The sequence below is a fragment of the Hakea prostrata genome, chromosome 2 (assembly GCF_041222555.1).
Source record: "Hakea prostrata isolate BN-2017 chromosome 2, UWA_Hpros_2, whole genome shotgun sequence".
NCBI lineage: Eukaryota > Viridiplantae > Streptophyta > Magnoliopsida > Proteales > Proteaceae > Hakea > Hakea prostrata.
The window spans coordinates 39,051,773-39,074,379 of NC_142601.1; the positions used below are offsets into that span (position 1 = coordinate 39,051,773).

General features: G+C 39.3%; 1 protein-coding gene across 1 annotated transcript; it reads right to left on the reverse strand.

Annotated features, from left to right (window-relative positions):
- Nucleotides 1-2,021: 2,021 nt before the first annotated feature.
- Nucleotides 2,022-11,695, reverse strand: LOC149024321 (uncharacterized). The gene is made up of 5 exons (XM_089144615.1): nt 11,414-11,695; nt 3,738-3,910; nt 3,127-3,225; nt 2,894-3,045; nt 2,022-2,771 (listed from the first exon to the last, which is right to left on the reverse strand). Exons 2-5 carry the CDS (start codon nt 3,906-3,908, stop codon nt 2,396-2,398), a joined length of 798 nt encoding a protein of 265 aa, XP_089000741.1. The 5' UTR covers nt 3,909-3,910; nt 11,414-11,695; the 3' UTR covers nt 2,022-2,395.
- Between the last annotated feature and the right edge of the window lie 10,912 nt (nt 11,696-22,607).

Genomic DNA, 22,607 nt, shown 5'->3' on the forward strand with positions numbered 1-22,607 from the left:
GAATTCAGCATCAACAATCGAGATTAGGAGACGGTTCGAAAGTTTGAACTCACGAATCTGAAACAGGCGTTCAGAAACCGTCGTTTGATTGCGTGAGCAACAAAAGTTTCGGCTGTAGAGGACGCGTGGCATCACCCCACAAAAGGTGAGAATACTCACAAAGCTCAAGAAAATAAACGAGACAGCCGTATTAAATGTGATGTGACGCTTAATGGGATGGGGGATTATACAAGACTTTTGTTCGACGAAGAACCCAGTTAAAAACCAAGCCCTCGGGATCGACCGAACGCTTGGTCTGGGGGGCTCGTGATATGGAGAAAATATGACGAACTTGGTTTATTCTCGGTTCGACCCTCAACTCTGGTCGGGATGAAGGGAATCGACTCGCTTCTGAGCGAGCCGGGTCCAAGAGGTAGCTTACTGAGCAAGAAAACTAACTCAGCCACAAGCACGTCCTAATCCGATACTATCGGAATAGTTTGATCAACCTAATGACGGCTAGCAGTTTCCGGCGGCTGTCACTCATTGCTATCATACAGATAACCACCAAATAACAATAGTGGTATCCTAGGAGTCATCTACTAGTCAAAACTAGTAGAAGTCTATCACTCAACGGATCTATCTGTTAAGATCTAACGACTACCCGAAGAAGGCTCAAATGCATCCAACAATGGAGATTCAAAGGTACACTCTATATAAGACATCACCTACTCACAAGGTAGAGGACGGACAAAAAACACTCAGATGCTTGTTATCTGAATCGTATTCTTATTAATTCATTCCTTAGCTCTGTGCTCTAGCAGAGCCGTTTGTGATTAAGTTCATCAACTAACTTAGCCTTCGGAGGTGGACTTCCGATCCCAGTGGTCGAGCCACATCTGACGCTTTATTTTGTAGGTCACTCTCAGGAGATCTAAAGGCTGAGTAGATTTTGGACACATCACCAATAATCATGATCAATAATCATGCAGTATCCGGCATGAAGGCGATGATCAGGAGCGATGGAAGCCATGTATCCTTATATTGAAAAACACAGACACCTTGTTCCCGAACACCACTTTTCGATTCTGTTCCTCCCCCCATTTTTTTGTGAAGAATAAATAATGAAAAAAATTAAGGAAGAAAAGAAGATCAAATGGAGTGACTTCATAAAGCCAGTTCAGCATCAATTTTATCGTCTTCCCAATGGAACCCATGAAACCCACCACCTAGGTGAGTAGGAGAGTGTAATGCCATATTTTGAAGTCCCATTCCAAACACCGAATATGCGTCTTATTCCTCCGTGTCAATGAAAATTTTTGAAAACCTTGAGGTAGGAGTCGTAGCCATAGTATTGTTTAGTGAAGTGAAGGAAACCTCATTCTCTTCTATGTTCATTTCATTGCTACAGATTTCCTCAGTTTCTGTAAACATTTCTGCAACTTCAACAACTGCTCTTTGTATATGCTTAGCATCAGCAGATTCTGGTAAGCGTAACTGCCACGCAGAATCTGCAAAATTAAGACAAGCAGATCGACCATGAGACGGTAATGGTGGTGGCGGCGTTGCTGGCGCTGCCGGAGCCGAAGGTGTAGAGGGTGAAGTGGTGTAGTGGAGAGCCGAGTGAAGAGAAAAAAATAGATTTGATCCATTTTTTTCCCCAAATTTTGGTAAGGGTATTTTTGGAATTAAAATAAATAAATAATGGGTTAATGTTTTTCCTAACAGAATTGACTAGCATGTTTAATGAACTGGGGTGTCTGTGTTTTTTAAACAAAAAGTGGGGTATCAGTGCTTTAAAGCCTCCATTTTGGGGTGCCAATGCAATTTGCTCCTTTTTTTTTTAACATAGAAATAGAAAAATAAAACGTCTTAGCCAAATAAAACATTTGTTTCCCGATAGAGATGTTACCAAACATGCCCGTATAGGCGAGCTGTGTCTGGGCAACGCAACCCAACAGTGAAGGCAGCAAAGTAACTACTCAAGACCAACTTGGGTTAAAAAGAAATTAATTTCAAAAGTAGATCTATATGCACTTACAATATTGTTGAGTATATCAAATCAAAGTATTGGTATCGAATATCGTACTGGTCAAGTGATTTTAATAAACGTATCGTCCGGTGCCAAGTATTGTATCCTATTGATCAATATATTTTAGCCAATTCAATAGAGAGACGTATCATGTTGCTTGTGTCCAATATGGATACGTATTGGCTAATATCATACCGTATTATGCAATACTTTACACCTTACAAACACAAACCACTGAAGAAGTAGTTAATGTGAATAAATACATTTTCCACCAATTAATCAACGGTGACATTGTTTCTAAGATCTAACTAAATCATCTACAGATAATAGAATACACAAGGCTACAAAAAACATGAGACAAGCAAAAAAACAATACAATCAAAATCAAGCCCCAATATTGCCAAGCCAGATGAAAATGGGGAACTGTACCAACGCCATGAAAAGCAAGAGATAATGATACTTGCTCGAATCATACTTCCTCACCCCTGCAAAAAGTACTTGCCTCATCGTCTTCACCAAGAAGATCCCCATGCACAGGCACACCCACGGCATCAGGAAATAATATGCATAGCCCCACAGGAACCTACCCAAGGTAGCCACAGACATCCCAGTAAAAGCATAACCACCATAAGCTATAATGTCCAGCAGAGGTGCCTCCCCAATCCCCAATGAATATAATGATGCTTTAAGCAGCACGACTTGAAAGAACCAGCCAAGTAGTCCTCTTGTGAACTGCAGACTTAAAGCTTCTGGGCTAAACCTGGCAAAATGAAGGGACAACAAAGACTTCTAAACTCCAATGTCAAATGTACAAAAGCAATTCACAAAGTGGAGGCAAAAATAGATGACAGGAAAGAAACATATCAGGGTTAAACATCTTACTTCCCAATAAGCCCTAGAAAGAAGCCAGCAAGAACCACATAGGTAGCAAAGGCCATCAAGGGGATGTACAGATCTGGAGCATTTATGTCATAGATTGGAGGTTTATAGGAGAGCTTGCCTCCAACTGGTTCAGTTATCCTTGTCCAGTGCCCCTGCATGAAATGCGGAACTTAGTAACTTCTAAGACAAACAAGCAACTAGCTGAAAGAACATTTGAGATTAGTAGCGCTTACCCTGTGTAGGAATGGAAACAGAATAACTTTCAATTTGTTCCGGACATACTGATCATTCACCTGGAAATAGTACTGGAGATCAGAGAAATACCTGCTTATCTGTTCATATTAAAGAACATTCAGTGAGAAAGATGTACTGAAAGGTGCAAGCAATAAAATAAATGAAGCAAACGATAATACTCCAATGCAGACTACAGAAGTGGTTTGTAACCCGTTACACAGCCCAAATTTAACCAAGACACCAGATTATTATATTTCATCTGAAATGAGAGCCACTACACAAGGGGAAGACAGATTGTCAAAATGTCAGGGTTAACTGTACCATATGAATTTTGGCTATGATTGTCCATGACATGGTTACCATTTTTACTGGTCAGAGACAGGTGTTTATAAGTCATTTTACCCAAATACAACCAAAAGGTCATGCACAGAGGTATAATCCTATTTATCAGACGCTTGTAAATCCAGAAATTCAGTAACTAAGTTTAAGGTTAAATACTTAAATATATGTAACATGTGGCTTGTGGTGAAACCACAGATTGTTGAGTTGTGAATCTCTCTTATTCTTATCCCTAAAATCAAGATATTTATAGCAGCGACATGCAACTTACAATGCTTTGTACATTCTCAGAGCCTGAACTCAGGATTCTCTCTCCATATGCACCCAGTCCACCTTGGATGAGCCCTGAACCAGCTCCATAGAATGCATTCCCAAAAGGATTGCTTTGAGGATCCAAGGGGGGCCTTGGTGCCCCAGACAGTCCTCCCATATTATCATACATTTCTGTAATGACAGAGAAGAAAGGAAGGTGACAACATGTCAGAATCAATGAAGTCAGAAACATACTTGGGGAAGAGGGGAACCAAGATTCTGTGCAACAAATAATCATATTCAAGAAACTATCAATGTATTTACCTTTCAATTTTAGTTATTGGGGTGAGGACAGCAACCAAAATCATAAGCTACTCCCACAACAAAACCGATCCCCCACAATGAGGGAAATAAAAGTATAGAGGTTGGAGACATGTGCTAGAGAATCCATTTGCACATTATCCAAAGTGTACCGGTTATGTTACCATGAGCAAAGACCAATATAAACTCATTGAAAACATACTGATGCAGCCAACCTCATGAGCCATCATCCAATTGGTTATTGGTGTCTCTCATTTGTTCAGCTGTGATTTGGACATAGTAGGCTCTTTAATGGGTAAATGGCATTTGCTTCCCCTCTTAGTTGACCAAATAGCACTTGGACCCCCTCTTAGTTGGATAATGTCACTTACCTCCCCTCTTATCTGACGAAGGTAGCAAACCCCTCTTAGGTAGCTTTTTTCGGTTAAATTGTATCTTTACTGTTGATTATTTTTTAAAACCCAAAACTACCATAACTAGGAATATATTATTAGTGAAAACCCAAAATTACCCTCAATTACATTAGCAGTTTAACACACTGAATTACCCTCGACTAACTTAATTCTTACAACCCCTAAACAACTCTCTGTTCCTCTATAGACCTAGACATCTTCCTTTCATTAAATGAAAAGAAACCCGGTTCCTCATCTTCTTCAGCCTCCACTTCCTTACAGAAAATCATCTGCCATCTAGTAAGTGATGTATCTTGTTAAATCCACAAGTCCCCTTCAAAGTGATGTCAGGTGGTGACAAATTCATCTATGGCTTAGCTTCAGGTAGACACACTTTGCTCTGTTACACTTCTCCTTTTATCCCAGTTTCACGGCTAATAAAATATACAACAAAGATGGTTTTAGCTTGAGAGATGTGATGTCGGAGTAGATTGTGTTTGAGCTTCAACAGAACGCAACGGGTTGCAATGTGCTGGCAATTTACCAGAGATAACTTTGCCTAACCCCTGCAAGATGAAACCTTTAGTCTGTTATATCTAGGGAAGGGTTTTCTTGTGGGAATCTGAGCAGCAATAGAACAGTTGAATGTTGAGGGCTGAGTACACATTAGCTACTGAGTGAGTGGATTTATCAATGTATGATTTAGTTGCAGGAACTTTCACCCAAGTAGATATAACATGGATGGACTTCTGCTTTGCAGCGGCAGAAACAAAACAGGGCATTTTGATCCCAGACAGAATTAAACATCGATTCTGTGTTTTCTGTGCTGGTAATAATTTATAGTTGTTGGATTAGATTATGGGACAAGGAAGTTGTGAAGTTGCAACTTAATTTGGTTCTGATTTGCTGGAGATCTCTGTGGAATAAAGAAGTAGAGATTTGTGATTTTCCAAAGATAATTCTAAAATTTTAAAGGAGCCAGAGGTTGAAAAAGAAGAAGAGTCAGCTTTGCTTTTTTTCATTTTAAATGATTACATGGAAGGAAGACCCTATAGAGGAATTGAGGGGTGTTTTGGGGTTTTAACAATTATATAGATTGAGGGTAACTTAGTCTTTTAATTACTAGTGTAATTGAGGGAAATTTTGGGTTTTCACTAAAATATATTCCCAGTTAAGGGTAGTTTGGGGTTCTAAAAAAATATTATAAAGGTACAATTTAACTAAAAAGTTAACAGGAGATAGGGGGTTGATACCTTTGTCAGATAAGAAGGGAGGTAAGTGTCCAATGAAGAGGGGTCCAAGTGCTATTTGGTCGACTAAGAGGGAGGTAAGTGATATTAAACAACAACAACAACAATAAGCCTTGTCCCAACTAAATGGGATCGGCTACATGGATTCTTGCCTTCCAATTAGTTCTGTTTGAGGCCTTGCTAGATACTAGGCCTAAGCTATGTATATCCTTTCTCACCACTTTTCTTAAGGTTATCTTAGGTCTACCCCTAGCTCTTCTAGTTCCTTCAATCAGGATTATATCAATTCTCCATACAGGGGCATTTATAGGTCTCTGTTGAACGTGGTTGTACCACCTCAAACGATTTTCTCGAAGCTTATCACTTATGGGAGCAACTCTCAAACCAACTCTATTATGATCATTCCTTATCTTATCCATCATAGTTTTGCCACTCATCCATCTTAGCATCCTCATTTCTACCACACTGAATTTATCTATATGATTCTTTTTAACAACCCAACACTCTGCACCGTACATCATAGCTGATCGAACAATGGTCCTATAAAATTTTCCTTTAAGCTTTAATAGAATACGCCAATCACACAAGACCTCAGATGCACCTCTCCACTTCATCCACCATACTTTAATTCTTTGGAAAACATCATCCTCTAAATCACCTCTTTTACTTATGATTGAACCTAGGTACCTAAAATATTCACTCTGAGGAATCTCCTTATCATCAAGTATCACCACTCATCATCTACCCGATCATGACTAAAGTTACAAACTAGATATTTTGTCCTCGTTTTACTTAATTTAAAGCCTTTTGATTCCAAAGCTGCTCTCCATGATTCTAATTTGGTCTCCCCACTCGAGTCTCATCAATCAACACAATATCATCAACAAAAAACATACACCAAGGGACCCCATCTTGAATGTCTTTGGTTAATTCATCCAAAGATATTAATCGTTCCTTAATTTATGATAGACATGGATTAAGTACAAAAGTATTTCGTAGCTGGATGATTTTTATTTGTTCTGTACTATAAGTATTTGTACATTGCACATTGGTCAAGTGCTCACTTGCTGAAATGCTTTGTAATAACCCTACAAGATCCTAAACCATTGCAAAAATGTAGGAACCCAACCCGATGGATCAACCACTGTTGGACTATGGTCCATCAGGGTGGGCAGTAGTGTGCTAGAATCCGAACTTCCAGAAGATGGTGAGGTGGACCCAACTTAGATATCCATAATGGAATCCCAGAGGAGAGGCCCCAATTCAACGGATTTAGGGAGGTGGATTGCCTACTTCTAAGGGATGCACATCAAAGAGATTGGATGATAAGGTAATCTGACATACTTAGGAATTCTGTCAAACCACAGTACAACGATCCTCAACAACATTAGGACAGGTAAAGGTCAGAACGTGGACCCAAGCACTTCTTATAAGATAAAGCCCTTTAAGTCAAGAAAACAACGCAAAAAGAATCAAAGCAAATAGACCTATATTGACCAAGTCAAATCCCAAATAGTGCAAGGGCTAAAATCCCTATTCCTATCAAACAATGGTGGTAGATTGGATGGATCACCATGCAGTCAATAGCTGGTCAACTGTGTGGTCCAACTGGTCAATTCGAAGGAACTCAAGGATTTTAAATAGGTCCGTGAATGGCATGGTTAGATATCTTGCAAGACCTTGCCAAGATCTGGCTCAAGATCTCTCTTTTTTGGCCTAGAAAGTCCCAGGCGAGTCCTAGAAAGTTAGAAAACTCGACTAAGACCTTGATTTGAGATCTTGGTCTAACCAGGTTTATGTTTTACATAACTCAAACGAGACAAGTCAACATTTAGTCTCGTCTCGACCTTGTCTCGCTCCTCTCTTGCCGGTGAGCTTCCAATTTAGATTTTGGTCGGATTTTTACTTTCGATTCTCGCCAAATCTTCACCTACAACACTCCCAAGCAAGGTTTAGCACATGCACATCAAGAAAACAAGATCAATCAAGGCTATTTGAAGAAGTTCTTCAACCAAGGTGAAATTCTCCCTCCAAATTTGATTTTACAAATACTATATTCTGGAGTAGGTCTTCGAGTATTGACTAAACATATGTTCAACCTTGAGTGGAGTAGGTCTTTTATGAACTTATAATGGTTGTAGTATTGTATAAGAGTCGAGAATGATTATGTTATATTGAACTTATATGGATGGAATTCTAAACAATTGGTGTACCTTATCATTTGCTTTTCATTTATGTGTCCTGATGGTTCTATATTTCGTATTTTATGACGTTGCATGATCATTACTGGGACAATTTTTGGTTTCAACTTGGGGTTCTATATTTCATGTTTTATAATGTTGCATGTTTAAAAGGCCTAAAATAGGTTAAGTACCAACTTTAAGCCCAACCTAACCCTTAAAAATCCCCGAGATGGGTCATCAAGTTCATTCAAATTGGGCCCTCCAAAATTACTAGATCTCACTTGAGCCGGTTGGGCCCTCAAAAATTACCAGATCTCGCTTGAGATCTCTAATTAACTCAAGCGACATCTCAGTTTTTCCCTTGAGTCCAAGATCTTGAACCATGGTGAATGGGACTCCTTAATACCATAAGTGCCCCCTACTTGGCTTATTTAAACCCTACCTAGAGCCCTATACAAAACTCATAACTTGGGGAAGAAATTCAGAGAGGAAGGAGAACCTAAAGACCTAGAAGATTAAGGACTTTTAAGGAGAGCTACCACCTTGCTGAAGAGACACCTATGGCTTTTGAATTCAAGAGGTAACTCCTAAGTCTAGGTGACTCTTACTTCCCCTTCCCATTCTCCCACCTATTCTACCATGACTAATGGATCCAAACCTAAGATCCATTGAATTCATGCCTAAAACTAAGAGGGGACCCCAGGGCTGTTGTATGGAGATTGAACATGACCCTATCTCATTCCAAGATAATTTATAAATCCACCTAGCTGTTCCTTCTTTCTTCTATTAAGGTCTATTGAATTTCAGAGGTTCCATTAATTCTAGGATTAGGTGGCTACTTAAAAGTTCTGGAGTATGGTCTTGGGAATTGTTTCCTTCTAATTAAGAGGAGGACTGAAAGACCTAATTAATTTCGATTATGATCAAATTCTAGATACAAACATGAAACCCCCTAAGGACTCTAATCAAAGTGACGCAAAATTATGCCAAAAACCCCGAACAAAGGTAGGGGACAAGAGAAAGCTGAAGTTTAGCAAGACAAAGTTGCCGGTTGATTGATGTTGATCGACCAGATCAACCGGCAGGTTCCAGGTCGATCACCCGCACCCTTGTAATCCAAGATTGGGGCCAAGGCCTCTAGGACTGTCATCAAACACATACTAAACCAAGTAACCTTGCTTCAAATTCAATATAAGGGGTTGTGTGCAAGAAATAAGGCTATGTTTCTTTATGAGATCATGTATCCTAATATTCGATTTAGCACTTGCGTGATTAAATGTCATGAATCAACTTTGCAATGGACATGCATAGCCTGAGGCATATAGGGGTGGTGTTAAATCATAAGAATGATTCTTGTTTCAAAATATTATTAATTGAACATTGAAACACAGCAAGTGCACCTTATATTATAGTTATGGAAATTGATTATGGACTTGAAAGTAAGAAAGGTTATGTGATATTGTTAAGTGGATAGGCAATGGGGTAAATAATTTAGCCAACTTATGTAACTGTCACTTGCCAATAGTGAATTACCACCCACTTAAGGAAGTGTCACTTGCAAATAGTTAAGGGCGTTAATTTTGTCCCCAAATCGAGGCTTATTGGAGAGGTTATGGGCTCAGGGTTAAAAAACCACTGAGTTTTGGGTTTGGCTTGGTCCAATGCATTAGTGGCCCCTTAACCGTGTAGCTGGAACGGAATGGACCAAACCACTATCCAGACTGAACCGTTAAAAATACACAAACTGTTATTACCCATTGTAACTACTTAAGATTCTTAGTTTTTATAATTATTGGAGCTAACATTACTATTGATCTATTTTTATGAGTGATGAAGGACATAATGGATTGTTATTATTTATTGAATTGTGAAGTGTGGAAGCATATGTTTATATTAGTTTTTGTTTGACAGAATAAGGGCGCCAACCTTCAGTTATGGGATGGACCGAACCAGTCCAATTGCGCAAGAGGGCAACCATTCATCAATTCGCCTTCATTTCAAAGGTTAAGCGAAGCAAGACGCAGCATTCAGTCAAATATCTTTTGCCTAGGGAACCTTCCCCTTTGGCGCTCCTCCCATAGTCTTTTTTTTAGTTCCGCATTCTTTTGGTGGAGACGAAGATTTTCTTCTTCTTCCACCTGTGGGTCCAACACAAGGGGGCGGGGCAGACTCTGGCTCGGCAGTAAGGACATTGTTGAGTATTTTTTGACCCTTTTTTATGGAGATTTGGAATAGGTTAAAGAGGCAAATATTATGAAACTATAAACTGTGTTGAAATGATAGATTTTTATGTTTCTTTTTTATGTTTCTATATTGATATCTCATGTGTTTTTCTTTAACAGAATTCTAAGTTTTTTACTTTAAAGATGTTAAAGAAGTGAAAGAGAGTTGATTGTTTGGACTTTAAGCCCAAGAGGCAAGATCGAAGACCCATATAATTTTTATATTAAAACAGGCTATAATGGTTTGATAACAAGTTGGTAATGGTCTCAAAACTGATCCAACCCAAATTCAAACTGCTAGTCTAAAGTGTTAGTCAACCCAAACCCAGACCATGCCAAACCGAAACCAGAACAAAACTGCAATTTTGCTAATGAACTATGTTTGGGCTTAGTGCTTTTAACCTGAAACCGTTAAGCCCAAACAAAAACCGCTCAAATTGAACCATTGACCACCATATAAATAGTTAACCCATCACAAGTTGTTGTATGTTTAATATAAAGTAAACTAAATTATAATCTTATAGGATCCTACCAATTGTTTTGTCAAGCCCCGTCAGATTAGGGTTCCTTCTCTTTCTAATCTGGTTAAGGGGAAGAATGAAAACATGCATGTATGAAATTCATACATCAAAATTCTCTCCTCCCCTCCTACCTACGGTTTAAAATAGCCTCCATTTTTGAAGAATATCCTAGAGGCGAAAATACAAGTGCAGAGTTCCTCGGGGATGTTGCCTGTATGACGCCATAAAGGTAATCCAATACCCAGCTTTTGGCTTTCTTGAATACCCTAGATGCATGTAAGGATAGATTTCTACAGCCAATTCGGATTTGGTACTCCCCCATCTCCTAACAAGCTATAGGTTGCATGTAAGCCTTCAGATCCCAGCTCTATGTTTCTATCTTAAAGCATATTAGCAACCTATCACCTTATCCCACTAATGCCTGCACAGTCCTCAACAACACTTGAAAATTCAAAAAGCTCACGCCCGCCATGGCTTGTGGTAGAAAGCAGAGTCAAGAGCTAGAAACTGTGGATACAGTAATCAAACAAAGAATAATATTCAAAGCTGCAATTGATGTAATAATAACAACAACAAAACATATACTCTTCAACCCGGAAAACCTCATCTCCCCTTAAATTCCATTTACCTTTTTTTTTTTTTTTTCAAGGAAGATGTTTACAATTTTAAGAATCATTCACTAAGAATAGTAGTTCAACAAGCAACAGTTTCGCTAAGAAATGAAGCTCTGATATAAAAAAATAAAATTCCCCGACGGATGTCTAACTACAACATCACTAAATACCTGAAAAAGAGAGAATCAATACCTGGAAATTGCTCTGAAACCGTAACCGTACGTTTGCTGGAGATTTGAGACGGACCTGATCGATTAAAGCCAACAAGCAAACTCCAGATCTCAACGTAGCGAGAAAGGGAGCAAAAAGGTTTATCAAGAAGACCTCCTTCGATCGTTGATCGTCAGAGTTGACGAGGTTGAAAGTTGAATTGCCGACCAAATAAGTAAAGACAGGATTGGAAGACCGCCAAGCCAGAGGCCTAAGGAAGGGCCTTCTCCCCTTCTTCCTCTCGTAAGTCGCAAGCAAACGAGTCCAGACTATGCTTACGTTTCTAAACTTGATTGACAAATATATCCTCACTTTTAATAACAATTTACATACTTAATTCAATGGCCGCATACCCCCCCGCCCACATCTTCTTGTGTTGGGGGGGTTGGCCCCCCCCCCCGGGGGGAGGCGCCCCCCGCCTTGGGGGTCGGGCGGCCCGGATTATCCTTCTCATTAAATAATGAAAAAACCCCTTTACCCCTTTACGTTTACCGTGTGAACAGAGTTCCATCTGTTCGGTTCGGTCTGATGCAAACCAACCGGTCCATCTGGGCGGTTCGACTGGGTATAGTAAATGTAATTAAACGTGTATTCCATACTACCAGCCTATACGTATATACGGTTGTACAGTAACCGTATATACAACCAGTTCAAAATCGTAAGAAGCTAAAAACCAACCCGCCCATTTCATTTTCATTTCTGTTTTCGTTGTTGGCTGATCTGAAGTTACAGCGAAATCGCAGCAGAGAAGAAGAAGAAGAAGACCCTGTAGGGGTTAGGGTGTTCATCGCAGCGAAATCGTAAGAAGCTTCCGTAAGAAGCATCGTTAGTTGAGATCGAAGAGGAAGAAGAAGCAGCGGAGAAGAAGAAGAAGCAGCGGAGAAGAAGAAGAAGCATCGGAGAAGTAGAAGAAGCATCGGAGAAGTAGAAGAAGCAGCGGAGAAGAAGAAGAAGCAGCGGAGAAGAAGAAGAAGCAGCGGAGAAGCTCCATCTGCGATTTAGAGAAATCGATTTCAGATTCTGGTATTGTCTCGTCTCGTCTCGTCTCTGCGATTCTTCTTTCAAAAAGGTAATAACCAACTCATAAAACCCTTACCATGGAAATTCCTGATGATGTGGTCGAAACCCTGATTTGGTCGTTGATTAAAGATGAAAAATGCTCTGTAATAACTTGATTTGGTCGGTTTCTTTTAGTATTTGTTGTTTTACCTTTTTGTGGGGTTGTGGAGGGGTTTAATGTTGTTGTTCTTTTAGCATTCAACTGTAAGTATAGATCAATGCAAGGTAACTGTAAGTTTGTAAGTCAAATAATGACACTAATGTGTGGAATGGATATTGGAACTCCAAATATAGACAACAAATACTAGTCATAATACCAATGATTAGTAGTAGGTGCAGACAATTAGTAGACTGTACAATGAAAAAGAAACATATAAAACCACCTGGAAATAAGGAAGCAATGCCTCTTCTCGGAGGCATTTTTGACTCATCAAAATCCCGAGCCACATTTGGAGACCGGTCTCGTGATGATCCTTTACCCCCAAAGAAGTTGATGATCCTTTACCCCCAAAGAAGTTGATTAGAAAATCAAGTTGATCTTCATGAAGATGCACTAGCATAGGAAGGAATGCAATGGTTAACCTGGATCGAAAAACCAAAACATAGCCATGCTTCAGAAACTTATAATCAGTTCACTGTCTACTGGACAACGAGGTTGGAATCTATATTGTACATCCAAAACTGTTGTCATGGTTTTCACTAGGTCATATGGTACTCTATTATTGTTGTAAATGGAATCTGAAATCCAATTACACTAGCACCTTTCTGTGTACTGCATAAAATTGATGCATTTGGGTAAACTTTTAGAGTGTCTTAATGGTTCTCATTTCAATTGGTAAATCCTGTAGAGAGAATGGTTAGTTTAAATTTTTCGAGCTGCTATTTTGAACGGTGACCTTGTATAATGAAGGGTCACTTTGGGTGTGTCCGGTTGTCATTTGTCTCCTTCTTCAAGTGGGTTTAATTGGTGCAATTTGTTTATCTATTTATTGTAAGTCTTGTCTTGAACAAGTTTACCCCTGGGTCGCTTGTTTGATAGGTGTGGTTAGTGGCACATTTCCTTTCTAAAAGTATGTCAATAACACTTGTGCATGACTAGCATAACAGTCTTTTCCTTAGAGACACATCTATTGCAGACTTGATGAAGTTTTATGCTGCCAATTAGTTTGGATTTGCATGTTGAATGTGATTAGCCAACTTAAAGTGTTCGAAAGTACTGATTACCTTATTGGGGATAATTTTCTGCATCATCTTTAATGGAGCATCATTGTGGTCCCTTCGAAAGAAGCCTGATCGGCTTATCTTGAGATACCCGAGAGATTTGCTGCCAATTCTATTATGTATGGTTGATGCACATGGTTAGGTTGTTTCTATGAATAAAATTTTATGGTGCCACCTTTGAATGACAGCCCTTTCCTACCACTCTTGATTGCCATCGTTCTACGGGATGTTTAAATATGAGTTGATAGTGATCAAACCTCGTTTTGTCAAGTAGTAGTTGTTATATATTGTATTCCAAGATCTCTTACTTTTGTGATATTTTTCTTATTCTTCTTTAATGTGGTGTCTTGTTTAACCATGTTGTTGAAGGAATGTGGTTCACTTGTATTTGCAATCTTTAGGATTTGTTTTCACCTTTGTATTGCTCCCTGCCCTTCCACCAAAGAATAGAAAACTTATCAGGCTTTAGAAGTCAGTAGAATGTTTGAGTGGAATAGAGCTGTATCATCTTGGGTACTGTATCAGTTGCGAATTTATCCCTAACAAGTTCTATTTCCTTTGCTTTGTTGTTTCAGTGCGAATTTTGCTTCTTCTTAATTTTTTTTTCTTCATTTGAAATTGTTCACTTCCGGCTGCTTTGGTTTCTCAAAATATAGAAGTGGTTACTTTTGTGTCTATGTTAGTTTGTTAAGTTGTAGAGGTTATTCTACTTTTCTTGAGTGTGATTCGAGATACGTGTGTTAATGATTTTCTGCTGTGTTTTCTTTTATGTGGATTTCATTTTTTGACCTAAGTTTAAGCAGTTGACAGTGTATTTTGTTGAGTCGATTACAATGTTCACTAATATAATTTGTTTGTGGTTTTTAGACCTCCTAAATGAGTACGACTTGTGGTTGAATTAGTCTAAAATTTTATATTTCACTCGCACAAAGCCACAATTAGCTCCACCAAAGTTGTTGTATGTGAGAATTAGTATGGAAGCCTTTGCCGCCTCACTTTTGCCTCCCTCTATTCTTATTTAGGAAAAAGAAGGTTGGAGCTTCAACCCGAATCGTTTTTTTGAAAACCTTCCTCCCCATTGTCGTTACTATGAAGTCTTTGATCCACCCCGCTTTTGCTTGCTCTAGTAAAGGCTGGCAATTAACTTGTTCCTCCCTAGTCCCTTGGCCCCCGATGCCACTACAAACCATTCCTCCCGTAAAATCCATTAATCCCTCCCCTGTACCTCCCCTGAACCACTCCCTTCACCTGCTGTACACCCACTCGGAATCTCCCGCCTACTTGTCACCCCTTCCCTATCGGAGAGTCGAGTAGGGGGAAGCCACCGACACCGTTAATGCCAGCGAGTCATTGTCCATGGCTAGAAACAATGCATGGCCACTCTACCATTGCTTATGATTAGCTGCTACCCCCGACATTGCTCCATAAGGCCTTATCTCTTCAGCTGACTCCCTACGTATCCCTAAAAACAACCCTCTAGCGTCTTGTATAGAAGGTTGGACTGCAATGATTTATTGCAAAGTGCTTGAGGTCAATCGATTTCGGATTGCATCCGCCCCGATGCCGATTCCCCCGATACAAGTGTTTTTATCTCTTTGTAGGTTGTGACACCACCGAGTCACCGGCCTTTACTCTCCTTCGGGAAGACCATATTGCTATTAATTATCTCGTAGGATCTATTGCAATTTCAATTTTCAGCTCTCCCTCCGAAGAAATCGGTTCTACCTTATGAGACATCGTTGTGTCTTTGACCGAAGCACTAGTTATAGATGCTCCATTGGCATCTGTACCCTTGTCATCCACCTCAAAGAAGAATATCATGTTGGCCTTGTCGCCCCCGCAATCCTCAGTCCAACACAAGGTTCGTGCAAGATTATTGTTGCTCCCCCATCCCTCCTTTCTCTCTCTCTCAAACACCCTATCTAACTTCTCGGGCTTCTTCCGTGTTGCGTCTTGTCAATGGGCGTAACCCACAACCCCGCTCCTCCTCCCAACCCACGCATATTCATTTACAAAAAGTGTGTTGAGTAGGTTTGGTTTCAGATACACTTCTTGGATTCATAAACAGTTTCTTGTTCTATTTGGAGTTTATACGATTTAATAGACCATATTTATAACATATATATTGGTATGTTCTACTTAAAATCACTATACTATACATGGTTTGGTTAGGGAATAAGTAATTTAGTACTTTACGGTTTGGCTTTTGCCTTAGATACTTGAATCTATAATGAATTGTATTTGGTTTGGTTTTTGTTGGTTTTTGTTTTAAAAAGTCAATTCTGGTTCCAAATTTACTCCCATTGAATTACCTAATAAGAAGAAGTAGGCATCATTGTGAACACTGGAATATGTCATTTTCATGGAAACCGAGGTTGTCAAAATCGTTAGCATACTTCGAGCAAGGGTGGGCGGATATACATACTTTTGTGGGATCCAATTGTATGCGATGGGCGGTGTCTTTGTTTTTCGCATTCGGGTATTATGTAAATTCATGGCCTCCTTATGGGGTCTATTTAACCGCATTTCATGTATTCATGTATAGGTTGACATCTTTGCTTTCCGGCCCTTGTCGTGTACTCTCATCGGGAAAAGAAGAAACCCCTTTGTGGGCTGTATCCATTCTTTTGTTGTTTGTTGGTTGTACTGTTACTCTATCAGAAAAAGAAGAAACCCCTTTGTGGGGTGTAGTCCATTCTTTTGTTGTTTGTTGGTTGTACTGTTACTCTATCAGAAAAAGAAGAAACCCCTTTGTGGGCTGTATCCATTCTTTTGTTGTTTGTTGGTTGTATTTGGCATTTCTCGAATAGAATAAAAAAAGTGTGTGTTGTTTAATAGGGAATACTTTTATCTCAACCTCTTCGAATGTGTAGTTGAACTGTTGTATTGCACAAAGCAAGAAGCTGTTGAGATTGTTGGATGCAAAACCTTGACTTATTTATTGTGATTAGGCACTTGGAAATCTTTCCATCAATTTCTGCAAATTGGAAAAATTTTACAATTATTTAAGTTATTTAAGTCTTGATGTAAATGTCTCATCTTCTAGGGATTAGCTCATCTAGCAAGGACATACCTCATAATTAAAGAGGTCAAGAGAGAGAGGGGAAAAAGATGTAGGCTTTTGATGTGTGCTACTAACAAGGTTCGAAATTTCGGTTTATCCTGCCATCTTGCCCTTCAGCGAAATGACTGAACCTTTTGATGATGCAACTTCTGTAGGACAATATTGAGATATATGTGGTTTTCATTCCCAGGGACCTTGGTCATCACCCATGCACTCATATTCTGAAAATTTTGATTTGGATGAAGTCCTTTCATGTCAATGGCTATAGTATAATTGATTTCTGTTAATGCATACCTTCGTATAAGATCCTATCTTTAGCATATTCATTGTTCAAACCAATGCATTTTATTATTTTGGATATACAACTATTTAGTGGAGTGTCGTAATTCTCAATGGAGTCATTTACAATGACGAGGTTATGAATAAATTTTGAAAACAGAATATTTGAAACAATGATAACATCCATTATTGGGCAAACATAAGTTGGTTTCCCAGCAGGGGAGCAATAAAAATGGTGGTGACGAGCAATGTTGATGATATTGTGGCATTTAATAATTTGGTTGTTTGTTGTCATACTGATTTTGTGATTTGGACTTCCTTTATTATTTGCTTTTGATAGGTGATGATGCCGTGGATGTACTTTGGCCTAGGTTAAGATTATTATAAGTGCGAATAAATGTTTTATGAGCTACAAATTATAGTGATGTACCTTTAGTATCATGTGGAATGCTGAAGAAGTGGGGCCTCAGCCTAAGATACTCAAATGCTGATGTTGTTATGCAATCTGTGGATATTTTATCACTTCATTCGTTAATGTTTAGAACTTAAAGTACTTCACTTTGATAATTTTGTGATCAAACCCGTTTTTGTGTTAATGGGTTTTATTTTAACTTGGTAGGGTTTGTACATTTGAAGCATTTTTGTTGTTAACATTAGAGGGTTATTTCCCTGTGTTTGTGATGTGTTGAGTGTGGGTGGACGCTTGGCACATGGGCGTGGAAATGTTTGTCTATAATATGACTTGTTCGGGCTAGGTTTCAATCCAGGCCAATGGTTGGCATCCAATTTTGAATAACTAATGTCTAGACTGAATGTTTTTCATGCTTAGATTGTTTGTGTTCTCTCTTTAATGTTGTCTCATGACTCTCATCTGTATAATTAGTATTTGTTTTGTTATACTTTAGTTTCATGTTAATAATATGTTGTTTACCTAATATGTTTTGTTGCATCTATGCAGGCAAAACCACCATAAGTCTCACTTTGAAATGGCTCCTAAGGCAACCACACAACAGAAGGCCAAAGGGGCTAAAAAAGGGAAACAAAAGCAACAGCAAGGCGAGGCTTCATATTTGGTGGATGACGAAGCAAAAGCGTCATTTATTCTGATTAATAAGCTAAGTATAGAAGAAGGAAGGGATGTAGACATCCCTTCTTTTCAGAGAGGAGGTGTAGCAGATAGGTTTAAGCAGATTGGGTGGGATAACATCCTAAAGTTACCTCCTAAGTGTTATTACCAGTTGGTTAAAGTGTTTTATTCCAATTTGAGATTCAAGGAGGAGGGAAACTTATATGCCCCGTCCAATGTTAAAGGGGTGGAGATTGCCTTGAATATTCAAGAGCTGGGTGAAAGGCTAGGAGTCTCAAGTGAAGGACAAATATATTTTTGGGAGCCTAGGAAGAAGTTTGATCACCTCATTGATGTTGGTCGGACTTATAGTGATATAATGGTTCACTACACGGGTAACACCAGCGTGAAGTTGAAGGACCTGAAACCAATTCCTCATGCAATTGCTTACATAGTGCAACACAACATTATCCCACGAAGAGGTCACCGTGAACGGCTGAGTTCTTTTGAAGCCTATGTCACCCATTGCATTCATTCAGGGAGGCAGCTCAACATGCCGTACATTATTCTCAGAATGATGAAGTATGCAAAAGATGCCCACAATCGTGCTCTCCCATATGGTCGGCTGCTTACCCAAATCTTTACTACCTATGGGATTGATCTTGAGGGGGAGGATTGTGAAAGTGGGAAGAATAAGAAGAAGAACAATGAAGTTAAAATCCATGGAAAAAAATTCCATCTTGAGATGGCGGATGTAGGAGTGCGGCCTCCGGGTGTAGGAGCACAACTGCTGTTGATCCATACATGACTGGAGATGATTTTGAGCGTGTTGAGAACAAATTTTCAAATATCTCAAGACATGTGCGGAAGATTCTTCGGCGCGTGGATCAAGTCGCCAATAAGCTGGGCATCCCAGATATTCCGGACTCCTCACCACCTTCTCGCTGAAGTGAAGGATTCGCATCGAATCGAATAGGTTGACTATTCGATTAAATGTAATTTGGATGTTTTGCTTGAATGGGATTCTTTGTTTCAATCCTTAGAACAATGCTTATTTAATAGACAGATAAGAAGTTGTAGTAAGGTTCCCAGTTGCTGTTTCTTTATATTCCTTATATTTTGATATTTGAGTATACTATGTGTGATATTTCTTATATTTTGATATTTGAATATACTATGTGTGGAATTCATGGATTACATCCATATACACACCCAAAATTCCTGTTAAGCTAAGATTAAATGTAATGAGATAGGTTGATTGAGTTTATCTCCCCATACGGAATGTATGAAGTAATTTTAGGTAGGTTGGAGTTTGTTACAGGTTCAAGTGGTGTTTGGTAATTCGTATGGTTGGCAGTGATGAAACTGTGCATTAACATGAGACTTTCACTACCTTGTCTGATTTCAGAGCAGATTGTCTGATTTTTTCAAATTTATTTGCAATAAAATTCTGTTCTCCATAGAATTGTATGTTTTGCTTATAGTGATAGACGCGTCAACGCGGAAATGGAATTTTTTTCCTCCTCTTAAATGCGTTGTGTTATTTCTTCATACGCATGAACTCGGAAAAGGAATTTATTTTAAACTTGTGTAGTTAACACTAACATTGCTCCGTTCTTAAACGAACTAACCCCTCCAGTCTCTGTGATCCGTTAAATTAATATGGTTGTTTCCGTTGAAAAGGGAATCAATAAGATACTCCCTCTTTCCATCAAAACTCCTGGGGTTGAAACAAGACTTCAAACATAATCACTCCATTTTCCACTTCTGTGTTGAGAGTTATAAATACGTTGAGGAACTTTAAAAGGGAACCACCCCCTTTCATCTGATGAACACAGAGAGCAAATGGGCCAGTTCCCTTTTAAAGGGAACCAGCCCCTTTCATCTGATGAACACAGAGGCGAAACGGGCGAGTTCCCTTTTAAAGGGAACCAGCCGTACTATGATGAACACAGAGGCGGAACGGGCCGTTCCCTTTTAAAGGGAACCAGCACGTCCGATGAACACAGAGGCGAAACGGGCCAGTTCCCTTTTAAAGGGAACCAGCCCCTTTCGTCTGATGAACACAGAGGCGAAACGGGCCAGTTCCCTTTTAAAGGGAACCAGAGAACACAAAAAAAAACCGGCCCCTTTTTAAAGGGAACCAGACCCCTTAATATGATGAACACAGAGGCGAAACGGGGCTAGTTCCCTTTTAAAGGGAACCCGCCCCTTTGGTCTGATGAACACTGAGGCGTAAACGGGCCGTTCCCTTTTAAAGGGAACCAGACCCGTTCTCATGATGAACACAGAGAGCAACGGGCCAGTTCCCTTTTAAAGGGAACCAGACCGCCCCCTTTCGTAATATGATGAACACAGAGGCGAACCGGGCCGGTTCCTTTTAAAGGGAACCAGCCCCTTTCCCCCGATGAACACAGAGGCGAAACGGGCCGCTCCCTTTAAAGGGAACCAGCCCCTTTTAAACTGATGAACACAGAGAGGCGAAACGGGCTTCCCTTTAAAGGGAACCAGACCGTTAATCCGATGAACACAGAGGCGAAACGGGCCGGTCCCTTTTAAAGGGAACCAGCCCCTTTTAAACTGATGAACACAGAGAGCAAATGGGCCAGTTCCCTTTTAAAGGGAACCAGCCCCTGTAATCTGATGAACACAGAGGCGAAACGGGCCAGTTCCCTTTTAAAGGGAACCAGCCCCTTTTAAAATGAAGAACACAGAGAGCAATGGGCCAGTTCCCTTTTAAAGGGAACCAGACCTCGTAATCGATGAACTCGTAGGCGAAACGGGCCGGTTCCCTTTTAAAGGGAACCAGCCATTTCATCTGTGAACACAGAGACCAAATGAGCTGATTCCCTTATAAAGGGAACCAACCCCTTTATTCAATGAAGAGACATGGTACAATATGACATGATGTCTCCTCCACTCTACTTATCTTTTATGGATCAAGAATGTTAAAATCAATATGAGTGCTTCCTTTAGCTTGTTGGATATCAAATTTATTTTGTTGACATTGCTAAGCTGGATAAGATGTAACCAAAATTCCAGGCCGAAAGATCATCGGAATGCTTTAACAATGTGTTTGAATGATACGGATCTTTGTCCCCTCATCCTTAGATACAAAGTACTACCACTATGCATATACCAAAAAAAATTTTGAACCAACCCCAACCTAGTTGAATGATATAGATATTGTCCCTCATCCTTTGATACAAAGTACTACCACTATGCATATACAAAAAAAAATTGTGAACCAGCCCCAACATAGTTGAATGATACAGATATTGTCCCTCATCCTTTGATACAAAGTACTACCACTATGCATATTAAAAAAAAAGTGGTGTTGTAACTAATATAGTTGAATGATACAGATAATGTCCGTCATTGTTTGATACAAAGTACTACCACTATCCATATACAAAATAAAGGGGAATACAAAATGTTTGAATATGATAAACCCATGTATGTCCCTCATTGTCTGAAAATGAGACACTCGTTCTGCATCCTCAAATGTCACCAACGCAACTGAATTTTGGGACGATGGTACGTGCTGTATAATCCAACGACAAAATAGAAGCAAATAATAAGTTTGAAATTAAGATAAAAGAGCAATACAAACACAAAACACCAGTTAATGCATTTACCTTATATGAAGAATTATCAGTACTTACACCAAGTTGAACTGAATTTTGGGAGGAAGGTACGTGCTGTATAATCCAACAACAAAATAGAAGCAAATAATAAGTTTGAAATTATTTGCATAAATGAGCAATAGAAACGAGAGATTATCACTTAATGCATTTACCTTAGATGAAGAATTATCAGTACTCACACCAAGTTGAACTGAATTTTGGGAGGAAGGTACGTGCTGTATAATCCAACGACAAAATAGAAGCAAATAATAAGTTTGAAATTATTTACATAAATGAGCAATAGAAAGGAGAGATTATCACTTAATGCAGTTACCTTAGATGAAGAATTATCAGTACTTACACCAAGTTGAACTGAATATTGGGAGGAAGGTAAGTGTCAGATAATCCAACAACACAAATAGTTAAGAGTAATTGTGCAACATCAAGAAAATTATATGAACAATGTCAATGTTTGGCTGAAAAATAAAATAAATTTACCCGAAGTTGAGCATGTGTTATAGCCATCAAACATTGACAAATAATCGACTCGGCAATGATACTTGTATGGAGCCCCGTCCTTCAACTAGGTTGACAAATCCTCTTCTTTTTACTTTTTTCATGCCAGGGCTTGATTCTTTTTCCGGATCCCCTTTTCTCGAGACTGTTTTGGTTTTAACCGGAAAATTCTGACGCTTCACCATTTACTTCGGAGGGTTGGTCAAGATGTGAAGGAACGTCTACATGTTCTAGATCGTTGACAATCCCATTCAGATGCTTACATAGTATGTTATAACCAAAACTTGTTTCACATGCTTGGTTAATGACTTTCAAAAATGACGGAGTAATTAGCCTAGTTCGCTG

Bases quoted from the DNA above. Each gene is read 5' to 3' on its own strand.
- LOC149024321 (XM_089144615.1), bottom strand. From the start codon at position 3,908: ATGTATGATAATATGGGAGGACTGTCTGGGGCACCAAGGCCCCCCTTG. The intron at 3,226-3,737 runs GTAAGTTGCATG...TAATATGAACAG, and splicing joins CTGAGAATGTACAAAGCATT to ATAAGCAGGTATTTCTCTGA. The intron at 3,046-3,126 runs GTAAGCGCTACT...CATTTCATGCAG, and splicing joins TGTTTCCATTCCTACACAGG to GGGCACTGGACAAGGATAAC.